Source organism: Camelus dromedarius, chromosome 12 (assembly GCF_036321535.1).
Source record: "Camelus dromedarius isolate mCamDro1 chromosome 12, mCamDro1.pat, whole genome shotgun sequence".
Taxonomy (NCBI): Eukaryota; Metazoa; Chordata; class Mammalia; order Artiodactyla; family Camelidae; genus Camelus; species Camelus dromedarius.
The window spans coordinates 22,835,162-22,855,573 of record NC_087447.1 but is presented as its reverse complement, the minus strand read 5'-3'; the positions used below and the strand labels follow the sequence as shown (position 1 = coordinate 22,855,573).

Below are 20,412 nucleotides of genomic sequence, written 5' to 3'. Positions count from 1 at the left end.
GAACCTGGGTATTTCTCAAAAGTGAATGACTTCACACTTAAGGTCACTCACTGGACCAACTAGTTAGACATTTTTCAGCATTTTGCTCTTCTGAGGAGCTCTTCTGAGGATGACTGAGAGTCCCATAGAGGAACCCTCAGATGACAGTAGCAGCATGTGCTCTAAGTGCCTAGATATTGTGGCAGCCATTATTTTAATGGGCTTTAGTTGAAAAGGACTTGAAAAACCTTTGATTTGTTGTAGAAAAGGGGAATTAGATTAGGAAGGAAGGGTCTGGTATTAATTGGGAAGACAGAGAATAAAATGTTGACATGTTTGGGACCAAGGTTTAAGCAGAAGAATTATCCTGCCTAGCCCTTTGGATGCTCACCTCACCCCTAAACCTTCTCTTGGCTCCATTCCAGTGGCTATTTAGTTTTCTGTTTCAATTGTATTAATTTTTAAAAATAAACTTTATTTTTAGAATAGTTTCAGATTTACAGCAAAACTGAACAAGAAATAGTTCCCATATACCCTCTCCTTCCACATACTTCACCGTCAATTTACCACACCAGAATGGTACATTTTTTTACAATCAATGAACCTACATTGACTCATCATCACCCACAGTCCATAGTTTGCATTAGAGTTCACTCTTGGTGTTATACATTCTGTGGATTTGGGAAAATGTATAGTGACATGTTATCTGCTATTATCATATCATACAGAGTATTTTCACTGCCCGGAGAATCTTCCGTGTTCTACCTGTTTGTCCTTCTCTCCCCAAACCTCTGACATCCACTGATCTTCTACTGTCTCCACAACCTTTTCCAGAATGTCGTATAGTTGGAATCATAGTGTATAGCCTTTTCAGACTGAATTCTTTAAACGCTTTTTTTAAACATTGAATAATAATCCATTGTCTGAATGTATCAAAGTTTATTTACCCACTCATCTACTTAAAGACATCTTGGTTGCTTCCAAGTTTTGGCAATTGTGAATAAAGCTGTAAACATCCATGTGTAGGTTTTTGTGTGGACATAAGTTTTCAGCTGCTTGGGGTAAATACCAAGGAGCATAATTGCTGGATTGCATGGTAAGAGTATATTTAGTTTTGTGAGAAATTGCCAGACTGTCTTCCATAGTGGCAGGACCATTTTGCATTCTCATCAGCAGTGAATCAGAGTTCCTCTTGCTCTACATCCTCATCAGCATTTGGAGTTTACATAGTTCAGATTTTGGCCATTCTAATAGGTGTGTAGTGGGATCTCAGTGTTGTTTTAATTTGCATTTCCCTAATGATGTATCATGTTAAGCATCTTTCCTATGACTATTTATCATCTGTATATCTTCTTTGGTGAGATACCTGTTCAGGTTATTGGCTCTTTTTTTAATCATGTTGTTTTCTTATTGTTGAGTGTTAAGAGTTCTTTGTATATGTTGGTAACAGTCCTTTATCAGGTGTGTTTTTATAAATGTTTTCTCCCAGTCTGAGTCTTGCCTTCTCATTCTCTTAACAGGGTCTTTCTCAGAGAACAAGCTTTTAATGAAGTTCAGCTTATCAATTATTTCTTTCATGGATAATGCCTTTGGAATTGTATCTAAAAACTTGTCACCACCCCCAGGGTCATCTAGATGTCCTCCTATGTGATCTAGGAATTTTATGGTTTTGCACTTTACGTTTAGGTCTATAATCCATTTTGAGTTAATTTTTGTGAAAGATGTAAGATCCATGGCTAGTGTCATTTTTTTGCATCCGTCCAGTTGTTTCAGCACCATTTGTTGAGAAGACTGCGTTTTCTCCATTGTATTGCTTGTGCTCCTTTGTTCAGGATTAACTGACTACATTTACGTGAATCTATTTATGGGCTCTCTGTTCTGTTCCACTGATATATTTATTTGTTTTTTCACCAGTACCACACTCTCTGGATTACTGTAGCGTTATAGTAAGTCTTGAAGTTGAGTAGTGTCGGTCTTCCAATTTTGTTCTCCTCCTTCAATATTGCATTGACTATTATGGGTCTTTTGCCTCTCTCCATATAAACTTTAGAATTAGTTCGCTAATATCCACAAAATAACTTATTGGGATTTTGATGAGTATTGCATTGAATCTATAAATCAAGTTTGAAAGAACTCACATCTTGACAATATTTAGTCTTCCTATCTATGGACATGGAACAACCTTTACATTTTTTTCTCCTTTGATTTCTTTCATGATAATTTTCCTCATATAGATTTTACACATAATTTGTTAGGTTTCTACCTAAGTATTTCATTTTTGGAGTGCTAATGTAAATGATACTGTGTTTTTAAATTCAAACTTGTTTGTTGATGGTATACAGGAAATTGATTGATTTTTATATATTAGCATTGTATCTGGCAACCTTATTATAATTACTTATTAGTTCCAGGAAGTTTTTTGAGGTTCTTTTGGATTTTTTGCATAGATAATCATGTCATTTGTGAACAAAGGCAGCTTTATTTCTACCTTCTCAATCTGTAAATCTTTTCTTTCTTTCTTTTTTTTCTATTGCATTAGCTAGGACTCCCAGTATGATGTTGAAAAGGAGTGGTGGGAGGAAATGTTGCCTTGTTCTTGGTCTTAGTAGGAAAAATCTGGTTTCTCATCATTAAGTATTATGTTAGCTCTAGGTTTTTTGTACCTTTTTTTAAATGAAGTTGAGAAAGTTCTCCTCTATTCCTAATTTGCTGAGAATTTTTATCATAAATGGTTGTTAGATTTTGTCAGGTGGTTTATATGCATCTGTTGATATGATCATGTGATTTTTCTTCTTTAGCCTATTGATGTGATAAGATTATAGGAACTGATTTTCAAATGCTGAACCAGCCTTGCATGCCCAGAATAAATCCCACTTGATCATGGTATGTAATTCTTTTTATACATTGTTGGATTCAATTTGCTAATGTCTTATTGACACCTTAACTTTTTCTTTGAACCATATTTCTTTTAAAAAATTACTGTTCAAGAAAAAAATAAGTGTTGCACATTACTATAGAAAATTTGGCCTGGAAAGTAAAAAAAAAGAAAAGTACTCTTAATTCCAGCACTCAGAGATAACCACTCTCCAATATTTTGGTGTATTTCTTATCGTCTTTTATAATAGAAATAATAGCAGCAGCAGTAAATATCATTATTACTTCATTGAGTGGATATTTGAAGTAACTGGGGAATAACTGAGGTAGAGATCCCATGGCATTCTTTTAACAAAATGAGAAAGGAGGTAAAGAGGATACAAATGACTGCTTTTGTCTAGAGGCTTCTGATGAAGATGAGAAAACTGGTTTAGGGAAGAGATTAAATGTTCATTTTAGTAGTCTTTTCTCTACCCTTCTTGATACCCCACTGAAAAATCCAAGCAATTCAGGCTTCTCACCAGGTTATCAGGAAAATGTTTGACATCACTCAGCATGTTGGTAATAGATTGTAGTTTATAATTCTTGTCTGGTATGTTTCTAGGCAACTGGATAATTTTACAAGCCTTGGGAGTGGACAGTTATCTTATTCACAAATAGTGGCTATTCCACTCATACACAAAAAATACAGGAAATGGGAGATCCAGCCATCCACTGAAAAAGGACTCTGTCCTCCTTGTTGACAAAGCTCTTGCCTTGCTTGCCCTCACTGCAGCCTGGCAGAGGTTTGCAAGGAGTTTTCTTGGAGTAAAATGCCAGAGTAAATTCTGCAGGCTATACAGAGGCCTTAACTTTGAGATTCCCTACCTGAAAGTCTCCATGGACACTGGCATGCTGAAAGGGTCCTGTGCTGTGGGAGTGAGGACAGATTACAATATTCAAAAAGTTTCATTTCCTGCCTTTTTACTCTTCTCTTTTAGAATAGTGGCCATTCAGAAGAGAGAAAGGGGAGTAAAAATGGACTTTTTGACCTTTGGGGGAGGGATTTAGAGTCTTCACACTCTACGTCATGCAGTCTACAATTTTGTTTAGTCACTTTTGGAATGGGCTTCTTTAAAGTTACTTGCCGGAAATTTGGCTAAAAGAACAAGTATCCCTGAAGGCTTCAATCAGTGTGGATATGGATGCTTTTCTTTTGTGTAGCTTCCTGCTCCTGACCCTGTTCCATCTTTCTCAGTTCATCTCATTAACACTTTTCTGGAACAAATTTTTCTTAAGCCATCATGCTTTCTAGCTAGTATGCTTGTTGTTTTTATAATCTGCCTGTAATAGAAAAGTGAATAAAACCTTGGTTTCCTGCAGGCCAGCTAGCTGGGAGTTAAGGGCTTCAGCCTACGTCAAACACACTGAATGGTGGTGTTTTTAAGTACAAGCTCTTAATTCCGAGTTTAATATGTTTAATTATGTATGTGTAAAGTGCCAGTCTGCATGCCTCTTGGGTCAGGCCTAGCTTAGAAATGTTAACTATAAGAACGTCTAGAAAGTACTTAACTCTTCACATGTACACCCTTTATTCCAAGATTCACTTGGAGGGGAATCACATCCTAGTGAGGATAACAACAGAAGCAACCTGTTAACTGAAGAAAAATATCAGTTAAAAAGAAACAAATTTAAAGAACCTGAAGCAGGCAAATGTACACCGGACTGGACTGGGCCGGAGGAAAGTTGGTTTCTAAACGGGACTTTACTACTGCATCTCTCTGGGGCCTTTTTTTTTTTTTTTTTTTTTTTTTTTTATCTGTAAAGTTGGACTCAGCTCTAATAAGAAAAATCAGATGTTTACTAGTTAGTTCTCACCATTCACAAATAAGTGCATATTTTTAAAAATCACAATACTGTGTTTAAGTAATTTTAGTAAAATACTATGTTTAAGTAATAGCAGCTTTTTACCCTAATGCAACTATAACAAAGATATATCAACTCGCTTGTAACCTAGGGCTTTAAAGCTTTAACAACTTAGGAGCCAATCAGTTGACCAAAGGAAGCAAACTCTTTTTTTGGTTTCATTTGTATAGAGGACCCAGGTGAGATTTTCCTGGGGAGCACTACCAGTGCCCTAGGAGGTGCATCAAGGAGGAAGGGGAGATTTTTCTTTTAACCAGAGTAGATTTACTTTTGACTCTATTTTACGTTGGGGTTCTACATTAAGTCTCTGCTTAGGGAAGGGAAGTTCTATGGCTTTGACAAGATTTGACAATTACTAGTAGATCTTATAAAAAAGAATTATTTTACATCACCAGTTTTATCATTCTGTGATACATCCAGCCTTTTGGGAGCTGTAAGATAGAGGCTGAAGAAGTTCTAAGAAGCCTACTCAAAAGTTAAGTCAGTGGCTCCCAGCTAGCAGGTGCTGATGTGAAGAGTCTGCTGCTCTTGGAGAACTCTGAAGTTTATAGCAGAATGGAGTTTTGATGAGGAGGAGGGGAAATGAAACCTGAAAGGGAGTATGGAAAGCTGTTTCATTCCTGCTATTGTTAGGAGTTCTTCCTCCAGAGTACTCAACCTACCACTTGCCCAATCTTCCAGGGACTCTCTCCTTTGGCCTCTGAATTTAAATGAATGCCAAGACCCAGAAGTTGATTCTTATGATTTTGAACTAGGTTGGAGAATGCCTGTTTGTTGGCTAGTAGGGAGCAGGAGTGAGAAGAAGGCATATAAAGCTTTTACAGAGTAAATTATTCTACTTTCACTTCTCATTTGTGGCCTGATCTGTATAAAAATAAACTGCACAAAATAAAGGTTGAAAAACCTGTGTAAAGCAAAGGAGAGTAGAGATTTTTAGAAAACCATGATTTATTAACCTACTGCAGTGGGGTCCCCACCTTTCCTGACTGTAGTGTCAGCTTCCTAACTTCAAATCACATATGTACGTGATGTCTAGTCAAACAGGCTGAGAGTCAGTTCTTATTATGTTCTCCATTTTAGTCACCTGGAAGAGATTTTCTCAGGCATTCAGAAAAGTTCATCCCTTAGCTAAAACTTCCTAGGTTTAGTCTCCAAGAGAAGAAGAGAAGGTCCTAGTTCTTGTAAGTCCTAATTTATTTCAAAGGTAGAGATCCACTGATAAATAATCAACATAAAGCATAACAGCCTTGAAATATATACACTAAAAATAAAAAGAAATTATATAAATAAACGCAAATCACAGTTCTCAATCTGATAAAGAACTTGCAGAGTCATTAATAACATTTAACACTCCCCCTCCCCTTTTCTCTAGCACCAGGGGGAGTACCTGCAAAGAGTATATGAATTTCTGAGGACTTGTGCCACTTAGTCACTTGATGTGTGAAAATGTCATACAGGCCTTATTTTGCATTGACGTTTTTATGGCAGTGTTACAAAAGCTACTGAAAGTATCAAGCCTCTTTCAATTTTTAAGAGGCTAATAAAAATGGCCTTATCTTCCCCTCTCCTATAGTCTTTCTCAGTCTTCTTTTTTAAGTTTTCCCAGTTTGACTTAACCTTCTGACAGACTATTAAAGTGTACAGAGCCATAAACTGGGAGCAAGAAGATTGGAGAACTCTGTCTCCTACGAGTTTGCAGCTAAGGCTCTTTCCTTATCTGTAAAAGAAAGGTGTTCACTTAAAAGACAATTGCTTTCTCTTTCAGCTCTAAAATTCTCTACTGGCTTTTCTCCTTTTTTCTACTGTTCTTCCTTTTCCCTGTTCCCTACCTCAGCTACCCAACATGCATAGCTGTTTAAAAATGCTCATAAAATAAACATGATTGTGAGGAAACATCAAGAAGTGTAGTTACTGGCAAAATGGAGAGTTTAGAGGTTCTTATGTGGGTAGTTCATTACTTTACTTGCTTTATGCCCTAGCCAAATACAGCCGAGAGTCATATTTTATGTAGTCTACACAGTTATTGCAAGATAAAACAATATATTTTCACCCATCAGAGAATAAACATTTAAAGGCTTGATATTATCCAAGATTGGTGAAGGTGTCGGAAAAGGCTTACTTTCACACATTGTTGTGGGAACGTAAATGGTGCATCTTTTTTGGAGGGCCGTTTTGCAGTGTTAATCAGTACTTTTAGAATATATATAAATTGACTCAGTGACTCCAGAGGTCTCTAAAGAAATTCATATGCAAATATTAAGAGGTATGGCCATGATGTTCATTGCTGTATTGTTTATGAAAGCAAAAATTTAGAAATATCTTGTGTTTCCATTAAGAAGAGAAATATTTAACAGATGCATTTATCCTTTTATCTCTCTGTATAAAGGTACATATCTGTATATATCCATATCATACAAATGTTAAAAATAATACAAGAATGAAATTGATTTGTAGATACTAACATTTTTTTAGTAGAAAAGCAAGACACAACCATATGTTCACCATGATCTATTTACATAAAAACAACATAATTGTCTACATACATACAGGTATACCTTGTTTTATTGCACTTCACAGATACTGTGTTTTTTACAAATTGAAGGTTTGTGGCAACTCTGTTAAGCAGTGCTATTTTTCCAACACTTCGGGTCTCTGTGTCACATTTTGTAATTCTCACAATATTTTTCAAATTTTTTCATTATTATTATATTTGTTATCATGCTCACTTTGGCAGCACATATATTATGTTGATCTGTGATCAGTGATCTTGATGTTTCCATTACAGAAAGATTATGACTTGCTTAAGGCTCAGGTGATGGTTAGCATTTTTTAGCAATGAAGTATTTTTAATTAAGGTATGTACATTGTTTTTTTAGACATAATGCTGTTGCATATTTCATAGACTGCAGTACAGTGTACACATAACCTTTGTATGCACTGGGAAACCAAAAAACTCGTATGACTCTCTTTATTATGATACTTTATTATGGTGATCTAGAACAGAACCCACGGTGTCTCCAAGGTATGCCTACATATGTATATAATTAAAATAGAACAATGACTGGAAGGACATGTATCAAACTATTAATAGTAATTACCTTCTGAGGAGAAAAATGGTATTGGGATGGAGAAAGAAAAGGAATTTCATTTTTTATGATAGATACTCAGCTATTAAATTTTTAAAAAGTAATCATGTATTACTGGTATAAAAATAAACAAAAGAAAAAGTAAAAAGGAAGGATAAGGATTTACTAAAGAGTGAAAAAGGCAAAAAGATTAGCAAGAAATATATAAAAAAAATTAGGAACAATATTCAGAGGATATTTCCAGAACTTCAAGATCAGATAGGACCCATGGTTGTTTGTATTTTGGTCAGGGCTGCCTAGCACTTATAGTAACAGCTCTACCTTTCCATTTCTTTTTGTGTTCAACTTATTCTTGTCTGTGTTCTCCAGGTAACCCGGGACCAGATGAAGGTGTTTATACAGCAGGAGTTTAAGAAAGTTCAAAAAGTGATTGCTGATGAGGAGCAGAAAGCCCTTCATCTAGTGGATATCCAGGAAGCAATGGCCACGGCTCATGTGACTGAGATACTGGCAGACATCCAATCCCATATGGATAGGTTGATGACTCAGATGGCCCAAGCCAAGGAACAACTTGATACCTCCAATGAATCAGCTGAGCCAAAGGCAGAGGTAAAAGAAAATGCCTATAATGATTAGTAGCAGGAGAAACAGGAAGACACTGATTGCCATGTTTGTCAACTCTGGAAATTCCCTATTTTGGTTTCTAAACATGAACGGATTGAAAGCTTAGATAGGGCATACGTGTTTAGACCAGTGTGTAAACCAGTATGGAAGTATTAGCTGCTAGGGCCTGTGCTCAGCAACTAGGCCTGGCAAAATATGTACACCATGGCAAATACTGTTTACAGTTACTGGGGGAAGCCAGAAATCGGAGCCAGAGAAGAAGACAATTGACAGATCCCAAATTGTGAAATGAACCTATAGATAAAGTCATCAAAGGGATGAGAACTGGGTTGCATGAGAATGTCAGGAAGTGGAGCATAAAGCAGACCAAAATAAAAGATTTTTGACTGATTCTGTGAATAGTGAAACGGTGCCTCAGGCTGGTTTTTATATGGAGCTAACTGTAAATTGGAGGCATAATTGTTGGATTAAGAGGAGCATGTGGGCTAGGGCATTGTAAGGATCAAAAAAGTGTGAATGAAAGACAAGATAAATATTGAATCACTGTACATATTTTAGTCACTACACTCATTGTTATTTTGTAACAGGAATGAAAGGGTCTTAGACATTTTGCTGAACAACATACTCAAACATTCAGAATCTATTTCTAAGAAAAAAAATTAAGGTGGCCATTTAAAAATACATATAATATTTTTATATTTCAGCCACTGAGGAGAGGCTACTGTTCATCAGGTTTCCTACCATTATGTTGAAAATTCTGGTCAAGATTATGCCAGATAGGTTTAGGGTAGGCCCTTCTAGAAGAAAACCTAGGAGAGTCCTGTGAACTTTCCAGGACAGCTGCTGACTCAGTGAGTTCAGCCTTAACTAACAGTTTTGCCTTGGCCATGAGAGCCTAGCCACAGACTGAACCAGCCAGCAGAAGGGTCAAGCTATGGTCCAGGAGGCAGGCAGTGTCTGTGCCGTCCTGACAGGAAATGTAAGAGACCACTGGACAGTCATCTTCACTCATCTGGGGTTCTGGATTAATTTTTATCAGCGTGTGAAAAGAATGGAACAGCTCTTGTTCTTTTCATTTCATCCTGCCCAGGATTAAGAAAGTGTGTGCCTAAATATGTTTCTAGATAGGTAAGAGAGCACTTTATATTTATCATTTCATTTAATCCTTATTTCAGCATTCTTTGTCTCCATTTTACAGATGGGCTGTTGAGATGCCTAGGACGGCAAACACTGACCTGTGTCATCTAGTTAGCAGAAAAGAGAACCAGGATTCAATCCATCCTTTTCTCATGCCTGTGCTTTTGCCCTACTGTATGCTGAATGCCAAACCTTCTGTTTGTATCTGTGAGAGGAATGAGGAGAATCGGTGTCCTAGACACCTTTGCATTCCTAAGACCTTTCACAGTGCGTAGGTGGTCACCTTGTGCCTTAATTAACAAAAAGTTCAACCAGAGTTAACTCAGAGGATCATTGCCGTATCTCTGTCCCCAGATCCCTTCACATTGCAACTCCCACATGTATTCTGTGGATTGATTAGGTTGTTCTTTCAAAAACAAAAATTTAATTTTAAGAGAGATCTCCCTCTCTTTTATTTTCATTTCAGATAATGAATTTAGTCCCTACCCAACATTAACTGCCCTTTAAGTACTTCAGCAGCTCAAGTGCACTATGCTTGTTAACTCTGATGGAATTACTCTTAGGAATGCAAAGATGACAAGGCCTGAGGACTAGGCAATGGACAAAATAAGCTATGAAAAATGAGAAGTAGCTTTCAGCTGGCTAGAGCTTTTACACAGAGTAGTTACTGTCTCATGGCCTCTCTCTTGTTCCAGCTAATCTGGTAATTTATTGATTAGAGCAGATTTCTAGTACCTGTCTTTCACTCAACAGAGGAATTCTTTTCTTCTTTTTACAAGGTATAGATTTTTTTAAATCACCTGCATTTTTAATTTGACCAAAAGATCCCCCCAATGTTTTATTATGAAAATTTTCAAATACATAGCAGAGTTGAAAGGATTTTACAGATTATACACATATACCTCCACCAAGATTCTACCATTAACATTTTACTGTACTCTATTCATTTTATATACATAGCTGTTTTTCTAACCTTCTGCTCCTCAATGCATCTTATCTTTGATGTATTTAAAAACGAATTGCACCTTCTGGTTCTGAACAAGATCCACTAATCGCAGCAAAAATTCCTGGACAAAATACTAAGTCACCTACCAGAAGACTCTTAAAAGCAGAGAAAAGATGGCAGACTGACCATGTCCAAGGACCTTGGGCTATGAGGAACCACACAGCAATGAGTTCCCTGGAAGGATAGGGCAGTTTCTTGCTTCCTATACATCCTGGCCTGGTGCCCTACAAGCTGGGAACAGTAATGAGCACCGACAAATTTAACCATACCTGCCTATCTGGTGGCCAACACCATGAATAAAGCTGCTCCCATTCCCAGCCCCAATTGATACCGCAGTAGTGAGCCAGTGGGGTGAAAATTTATTTTATAGCCTTGCCTGTAGTAAGAGCTGTCATTCTTCTTCCATGGAACCTTTAGGTAAAAGTCTAACTTCTGCCTCTTCCCCTGCCCCCCTCAATAGTGAGTGGTGCCCACCTCCCCTGGAGCCTAAAGGTGGAACTCTACTTTTACCCCTCCCTTGCAGTAATAGGTAGGGAATAGTATCCCTCCTCTGTGGGGACTGTAGGTGGAGCTTTAACACCTCCTTCCCACCTCTGCAGTAACTAGGCAGGGCCCCACCCCAGCTGAGTCAGTGGGTGGAATCTTACCTTCCCCTCTTGCTTTGTAGTGATGAGGTGGTACCCCTCTTCCTCCTGAGCTAGCACCATGGAGACTATAGAATGGAATACTTTCATCTGAGGGGGCGACCAGAAAGAATAACACTGCAGAAGTTTTATAAACTAAATTGACATTTGAACCGCAAGACACAAAAGTGATCTAGGACTGGACCCAAACAGGTTGACTACCTGCTAGAATAGATTTAATGAGAATCAGATCTTATGATGTCCAGGATATAGGCCAAAGCTACTCTTTATACCAAGAACCAGTGAAATCTCAACTCTAATGAGAAAGAAAATCAGTAGATGCCAACACCAGGATGACACAGATTTTGGAATTATCAGACAAGGATTTTAAAGCCACTAATAAAAATGTTTCATTGAGCAATAACAAACACTCTGGAAACAAATAAGAAATAAAAAAATCTCAGCAAAGAAGTAGAAAATATAAAGAAGGACCAAATGAAATGTTAGAACTGAAAAATACAATTGACTGACATGAAAAATTCACTAGACTCACTCAGTGGCAAATTGAAAATAGCAGAGGACAGAATCAGTGAATACTGATCCAGTCTGAACAACCAAGAAAAAAGAATTGAAAAATAATTCAACTGTTGGAAATGACAAAGGAAAGAATTAGTGAATTTTGAAGACAGATCAATACATATCTGATCTGAACAACCTAGAAAAAAGATGGAGAAGTAATTGAATTGAGTCTCAGGGACAATAAAGAAAGATCTAACATACATGTCGCCTGTGTCCAGTAAGGGGAGGAAAAGGAATGTAAGGCTAAAAAAATTCAGGAAGTAATGACTCAAAACTTCTGATATTTGGTTGAAAGACATGAACCTACAGATTTAAGGAGCTGAATGAACCCAAGTGAGAATAAACCTAGAGAGCCATACTGAGACTTTAAAATCAAACCTCTAAAAACTAAGGACAAAGAAAAAGTCTTGAAGTCAGAGTTGCCAGAGAGAAATGACACATTGGGTATGGGGAACAATAATTTGAATGACTGTGGTACATGTAAGAGGTCTCTTCTATAGCTATTGAAAAGATTGTGTAGATTTCTACACTATGCTGTTATGTGGTTGATTACTTCAGTTGATTTTATATGATTGAATCAGTGTTGTTTTCCTGCGATGAACTCCCAGGTGGTCATTATTATTATCTGGATTCTATTCATTAATATTTCAGTAAAGATTTTCACGGCTGTGTTCAATGAGGGATATTTATTTGTAAATTTATATTTTTATGTCATTGTTAGGCTTTGGTATTAGAATTATGCTGGCCTCAGAAAACTAGCTGAGAAATATTTCCTCCTCATCTATTTTTTGGAGGAGTTTATGTAAGATTGGTGTATTTCTTCCTTAAATATTTCGTAGAATTTACCAGCAAAACCACCTGTTCTGGAGTTCCTTAATGAGAAGGTTTTTGATAACCAATTCAATTTAACATAGAGCTATTCAGATTTTTTCGTCTTATTTTGAGAATGTTAAAATTTTATATTAGTTTTAATTTTAAAGGAGTTTGTCATTTTCATGTAAGTTGTTTTAGTTTTTAAGTATAAAGTTACTCACAATATTTTCTTATTTTCCTAGGTGTCTGTAGCCTCTAGAGTGATAACCCATTTTTCATTTCTGATATTGATAATTGGTGAATTTCCCCTTTTCCTTGATCAGTCTAACTAGTATTTTATTAATTTTGTTTGTCTTTTTAAAGAACTAACTTTTGTATTTGCAAATTTTACTCTTTGCTTTCCATGGAGTTTACCTTGTTCTTTTTCCTAGCTTCATAAGTCATGGATTTTACTACTTTTATGTAAATTTTTAGAGCTATGCATCTCCCTCTAGTCACTGCTTTAGTTGAGTCATACAACTTTGAGTTGAGTCATGATGAACTTTGGTCATGTGTTTTCATTGCCATTCAGTTTGAAATATTTTTTCCATACAGTGCTCCTAGATGATTGTGTTTTAACACCCAAAGATAATTGAAAAATTGTGTTGAGGTTTAATTATGTCATTGATAGTTATATAACTCATATTAAATTTAAATTATATTAATTTTTGCTTTCCAGATTATAGTTCCCATAAGACATGCCAGTCAAACAAAATGCAGAGGAAGCTTCCACCATCCCTATACCCTCCTTCCTCCACTTGCCCCACTTCTCTCTCATTAGAGTGCGGATGATTAGTGCCCTTACCAATACTGCAGATTCTGAAATCTGCTAAGAATGCTCTTTTTGTCCAGCCTCCAGTGTATATAATCTATTTTAAATACTTTTTGGGCAGCAGTTGTCTTTCATAGGCTTGGGCCCTACAGTCTCCCTTTACCTCTGGTTGCATTCCCAGCCCCTCGATCCCACACCATTGCCACCCGACATGTCCTGCCCAAGACACATACATACACATCCCCATTTTATCTTCTGTTGTCGGCCTGGGAGAATCTTGCTTATCCCTCAAGTGGCAACATAAATGTCACTTTCTCCAGGAGAGGCAGTGTTTATCACTTCCCTTCTGACTTTCAAAGCATTCTGTTTATGTCTTGGGTAGAGCCGTTAAGACATTTAGTCATAATTCATTTTCTATCTGTTTCTGTCTGTTTCTCCTGCTCCTGAATGGGAGCTCCTAGAAGGTTAGATCATTATGGGTTATTTCTCTTTTACCCTTAGTACCTACACATAATAGCTTCTTAATGAATCATACTGAATTGTTAATGATATTGATAATAACCTTTATTAAATACATTCTGTATCTTAGACACTGTGCTTGACATTTATACATATTATTTCACTTAATCCCCACACGTATCCTGTGTTACAGGGACAATTTTTACCCCTATTTTACAAATTAGAAAATTGAAGTTAAGAGAGGCAAAATAATTTGCCCAGTGTAACAAAGCAAGTAAGTGATGAAGTCAAGATTTAAACGCAGGGTATCTGACTCCAGAGCTCATTCTTCTTTATACCTATAGGATCAATCCATCAATCAGTTCATCAATCAAATAAATTCCCTAGGAAGTTATCTGCAACTAGGAGATATAGTCTTTACTGAGACCAATCCTAAATGACTAAGAGGAGGATGTAAAAGATACTCTGTCACTAAAAGGATGAGTGAGGTCCCTTGGAGAACGCTTGAGTATTTGAAAAATCTTGTTTGGTCACAAAAAGAGGCTCGAATAAATCTGCTGTGATCACTGGTAGAGTTAGGTTCAGAGAATACAGTGCCTGCAAAAATCACCTTCACACATTGTTTTGGTGAAGAGTGAATTAGAAGAAGACAAAAGCCATTGTTTGGCTGAAGAATGATGTGGCTCATCAAATGCCAGAACTACCCTTTTACAAAGAAGACCAAGGTCCAGATTAATTAGCTTGCTCAAGGGCACCTAGCTAATACATAACAGAGCTTGGACTAGAATTCCAATTTCCTGAGTCCCAGTTCAGATCCTTTTGCACCATAGTGTGCTCTATATTAGAGTTTCTGTGTTATTTGGAGAAAAAAATGCTAGGCCAAGTCAGAAATGAGTCTTTGAGGGAAACAGCTTGATGCTTTTGGAGCTGGTCAGCTTTTGCCTAAGACCTGCTGCTATTTTGGGCTCTCAGTTTGCTCAGAACTGAATACTGCCAGCCATACAAATAAAAAGGCAAGGCTATTATTTAGGCCTCCTAGGTCTATGCATTCACGTCTCTGCTTGCAAGGGCAAATTATTAGTTCATCTCTGCTGGGCAGTTTGAACGTAGGATTATATTAGCCCTTGTCTTAGCCCTTAGATGTCTACCGGTTTGTCTCTGTAGCAATAAATGCGCAAGCCTTGCTTTCAGGTTAGGAGAGAAGAGAAGAGAAGGAACTGTAAATCAGTCTCCACTGATCCCAATTTCTAATGCTGTTTCTTTCTGTTTCTTTCAGGGTGACGAGGAAGGACCCAGGTAAGATCACATTATTGTTGCTTGTCTGTTCTCAGAATTGAGGTAGAGTGACATTTGTGGCCTTTTAATGCCCCGTGAAATATGGACAGCCAAGGAACAGCACAGAAAAGGGTTCTCCATCTTAAGCCAGGGCTTTGAAGATCTTATTTTGTAAGATTCTCATCACCCTCCCTATCTATGCCATTTCCTGTCTGTAACCTTCAGATAAAGGTAGGCTTTAAAGTATGTAATGACAGCAACTTTGCTTTATTCTTTAGCACATTCAGAATATCTTGTTAAGAAGAGTAGGCACTATATTTGAATGGTGATTAGGTATCAGGCGGACTGACTAGATAAACTTTTGCATTGTTCTTTTTTGATTGGAATTGGATTGCTTTTTTTAATGGACTCTACATCCAATATTCTTTATTTCTGACCTATAACATGTTTGTATCTGATTCAAGACACCTATGCAGTGAATCCAAGGTCAGAGGTATACAAAATTTTGTTTAGAAAAAAAAAGTGTTCCTTTTTGCTTCTGTATCACTGTATGAAATTTAAAAGTACATTTTATTATTATTGCCCCTGTCTTACAGTGAATCTGGACTTTGGTTTACTTAACTTGCTATCATTCTGCTCAGGCAGTGAGAACAGGCCCTAGGAAATGCTATAGCTATGCCATAAACACAGTTGAGGGGCATTTGTACCAAGTAAAATGTATGTCCGGATGGGTTCCCTGTCACTTAGGATACAGGACTGTGTAGACTGGGAGGTACCAGAAAGGTCTTCCAGGCCACTGCTATTCAAACTTCAGTTTTGCTAGAAACGTCCTTCTTTCAAATGGACTTTAAGTAGAACTCCAGTGTATACAGAACATTTTTTTTCTGGTTAAAGTCGGGGGCTACATCTACTGGTGAAATTTCTCACTTCCTTTCAACAGACCTGAGGGACTGCTGCAGAAACCTGGGGTTCCTCAGAACTCACCTTGAAAATCACTTACCTAATTCAAGTTTCTCATTGAAAGATGCTTAACAAATTGTCCTAAAGTTACCTTACTTGAGCCAGGATTCAGCCGTTGTTTAGTTTTATTTACAAATCAACAAATATGGTTCTTTCTTCTTCCTTTCTCTCTCCCCACATCCTGAGCCCCTTTCTTAGTGCCAAGCGTTGTTCCACATCTGCATCGCCTGCTGCTTCCCTCCCTTGGGAACTGTGGTTCTCAGCCTAAATCTAATTCCTTGTCATTTGTGGCTAAAGCTACAGGTGCCCTACTTTAAACCTACAGAGCTTCAGGGAGTCCCTTCAAACTCCATATTCCAGCCATTCTCAGGCTCCCTCTGTGTTGTGGTTCATTTCTTTCCTCTCTCCCTCCCTCCCTTCCTTTCTCATGACCCTCCTGTGTGTCAGGCTCTGTGCTATGCACGGGGTATATAATGATAACTAAGACAGATATGGTCCCTGCCCTTGTGGATGCTAAGTCTAGTAGGAGAGATAAGCAATTAACTGGGTACTTATACTTTGGGGGATGTGCTATGATTAAGTGAAGTTTAGTCTGCTTTAGGGAGAGCTCCTAAGTCGGTCTTGGAAGATAAGAGGAGGCTTACCGGAAAGGTTATGTATAAATGAAGGTCTGAAGGGTGAGAAGGCAGGCAAAGCAGGGGCAGGGATAGGGCTGTTCTAGGTAGAGGGAGCAGCTTGTGTAATAGCTCCAGGCAAGAGAAGAGTGGAGGAAAGAAAGCAGAGTCCAGATCATTTAGCGCCTTACAGGCCTCCTTAAGGTATTTGAGCTCTCTGAATTATTTCCTTGGCGCTCCACCTCTTCTACTTTTCAAAACTAGCTCTGGCTTCTTAAAATCCAGACCAAACAGAGCCCTAGACCTTTTATTCCCCAGAAAGAGATTTCAAATAAGACCAATAAAAGAAAAACCCCTTAGCACAGGTGTAATGTGCAAACTCCACAGGATAGAAATGGCATTTCTGTCTTGGGAGATCCTGGCTAGGATAGATGCGTTCATCTTGTCTCTGTGGCCACATGCCAGAGTCAGGTTGATTAGAAGAATACAGGGACCTTACGAAGAGATGAACTCCCTTCAAAGATACTATTCAGTGTGAGGTACTGACTTTAGAGTTGAATTGCAGATTCCTTCATGTCATTTTGACAAGAAAGTGGTAAAGCATGGAGTTTCTTTACTAGCAACCAAGATGTCAAGCTGTCTTCCTAGAGCCAGGCTGCCATGGATGTCAGTAAGGATTCTGTTGGACTGGAACTTGAGAGAACCCTTTTTTGGTACAATGAGCACTTGAAAAGCATGCTCCAATCTGGCAGAAAGAGGAAAGATGAGTCAAATTTTCCTTTTACCCTTTAAATTCATACTTACTGGTTCCATTCAGTTTGTGTTGAACTACCACTTGGCTCAGTTTATTTCAGTTAACACTTCGGGGCAGATTGCCTTTGATCTGAAATTTCTCTCATTTATGATATACACTTTACCATCTGAGTAGGCCAGCGTTTGTTCCAAAGGCTTCTGTATTGCTGACAGTGTTAAATGAGCATTTGACATGTAAGGGAGAGAGACAGAAGCATGGGTCTGCCTGCACAGGGCATGGAAGAGGAATGATTCTGGAGACCCTGTATACCAGATCTACTTGGATTTTCAAACCTGTGTCTCCTTCGCTAGCGTTCTTTCCACACTATCTGCACAGAAGTCCAGGGAGAATTGGATTCCAACCACCCTCCATGGTGGTAGGAACAAAGGAAAATTCCTATCCTTTTGAAACATGTTTGTCTGTAATAGATCTGTGTTCTCCTCCATTCCTACCAGCTAGTCTCCCTGCTTCTTTTTTCATTCAGTTTTGACTTTCCAAGCTGTTTGACATGAGGTGGCCAACTATTTGTGCTTTTGGTTGTGTCTCTTCCTTGTTCTGAATTTTAATGTGTAGTTATCCTGCTAATTTACAACAATGATAATCATAGCTACCATTTATTGAAGGTTTACTGTGTACAGTGTTTTATATATACTCTCATTTAACCCTCATGTAAACCTTATGATGCAGTATTATCCCACCTGTAAAATGAGGAAACGAATGCTCAGCAGGATTAACTTGTCCTCCATCACACAGCTGGTGGTAGCAGAGCTGGGGCTTGCATCTAGTCTGGCTTCAGAGCTCATGTCCTCAGCCACCATTCGGACTGTCTCCACGCGGCCAGTGCACTTGTCTCCATGCCCTGGAATGAAAGGCAGGAGGATTCATGCACACACCTCAGAGGATCACTTTGGTCTTGTTCCTCTAACCTCAGAGTTCTTACTTGCTCTCACACTGAAATGCTGTGGTGTCTCTTTTCTACAAGCTACTTCTCCTCTCCTTAGCCTCTGTCATTCTAAGGGGATATTTCTTCGTCTCATTTTCACATAATGTCATCTGAGGGTTAGCAGCAAAAGGGGTGGCTTTTAGACTCCCTGGGGAGCTGGCAACCAAGCCTTCCTTTGACCCAGCAGAATTAGCTGCCTATCACCCCTCCACCCAGGAGTTTACTCTTTAAATCCATGATACAGTCATACAGATGACGAGGATTCTTAGAGGGCAGAGGAACTAAATCTTAATATGTAGAACATGGATATTAACCACTGTAGAGTCATCTTTTAAGAGGGTGTCTTTGAAGCTCAGAGTGATTTTTTTCGAAGCAAAAAAAAAAAAAAAAGCAATTTACACCTTTGGCAGCAATTTTCTGACTTCTGTATGCTATTATGGTAGATCTTGTGTTTGCTCCTTCACGGATTGGCTCCTTCCCTACTCCTGCTGGAGCCTGCTGAGAAGTAATATATATTCAAGGAAGAGGGGTGGCAGTGGGGTCTGCTGCCTTGAAAGCTGTTGTATAGTGGGAGGAAGCCAGAGAGTGAAGGGCCCTTAAACTCTTGTGCTCAGAGGAGAAAGGAGCGAGATCAATATTAAATTTTGATTTGCTATTGAGATTTTCTGTGATTTTGTTTAAACTAAGAGGAAAATGGCTTTTTAGTAGTAACAGCCATACTTAGGACTTCTGTAGAATTTTTCATCTTCAGAGCTGGCTCTTATTCAGGCAAAAAGCTCCTGCTGAGATCAGTGTGAATCTGACCCATGCCGATGCTGTGATCAAACAGGCAGTTGAGTTCTGAAGGAGTAGGCGCTCAGGGAGAGTCGGCAGACCTACCTCCTATTCTTGGTCGGCCTGGGATGACTGTGTGACCTTGGGCAAGTCATTTAACCTCTTTGCCTCTTTGTAGTCTGTTTTTATTTGCCTGTAAATACTAGCTTTTCTTTCCCCCACTTCCCACTCAGTTTTTTTGAGATACAGTTGTGTGGAGGAGTACAACTTATATTAAATGTGGAATGAAAAGAATCTGTTTATAGATTCTGTAATTTGGTAGATGTTTTTCCTACTCTTCTCAATTTTGTTTCTTTAAAAATTTTCTTGGGGCTGTATACTAGGTACTACCCCCCCCCAAATAATAACCATTTGTTCTTAGATATGGCATTTCTCTTCCTGATGACTTAGTTTGTAGAGATAAGAGGGATACTAAGTCAGTGATACACTTAGGTTTCTTTTGTCCTCTGATTGCAAGTTTATGGTTTGGTTTTTACATTATCTTCATTTCAGAAGACCTAGCTGGAAGCCAAAGAAAATGGCTGATACTTGTGACATGGAGTAGAACTATCAGGAAGTGGGATTCTAGCATATAAGTTGACCTTCAGTGCAGAATTTCTTAACTGTCATGTTTTCCTCTTATGGAGCCTGAGCTGACTTTGTTTTCCCCTGCTGATGTGGACTGTTTATCCTCTACTCACCCAGATTAAGGATGAAGCCATGCTATGCACTGTATTGCCTATCTATAGTAAAAGCAAGCCTTCTTTCTAAAGTAGTTGATTTTCAGATATTTACCTGTGAGAGTTGCAACTTTATGTTATTTTGTGCATATTGGTCTATAGAGAATCCATTCACAGCTGGAAAATTCAGCAGGAACCTCTAGCTTATTCCATCTGCCTCACATTTGGAAATGCTGGCTAGGAGCAGCCCATATTCTAGCATATATCTTCCTCCCTTTTCTAGATTCATAATGCTAAGAAAAAAAGGCCCAATATGAAGGGACCTGGATGTCACTTTGCATGGTGTGGTTTTACACTGATCAACGTTTGTTTACCATCCAGTATGTAGTTATGTTGCTTGGCAGGCTTACCTTGTTTGTATCTTTGACCTCAGAGCTT

At 38.2% G+C, this 20,412-nt stretch overlaps 1 protein-coding gene across 2 annotated transcripts in view; it reads left to right on the top strand.

Moving 5' to 3' along the window:
• Positions 1-20,412, top strand: part of TRIM44 (tripartite motif containing 44) — an 89,123-nt gene that overhangs the window by 30,718 nt on the left and 37,993 nt on the right. For both annotated transcript variants that reach the window (XM_011000591.3, XM_064492448.1), the window contains 2 exons: positions 8,214-8,453; positions 15,173-15,192. In XM_011000591.3, the coding sequence (XP_010998893.1) occupies positions 8,214-8,453; positions 15,173-15,192 (260 nt within the window). The remainder of the gene's footprint in view (positions 1-8,213; positions 8,454-15,172; positions 15,193-20,412) is intronic.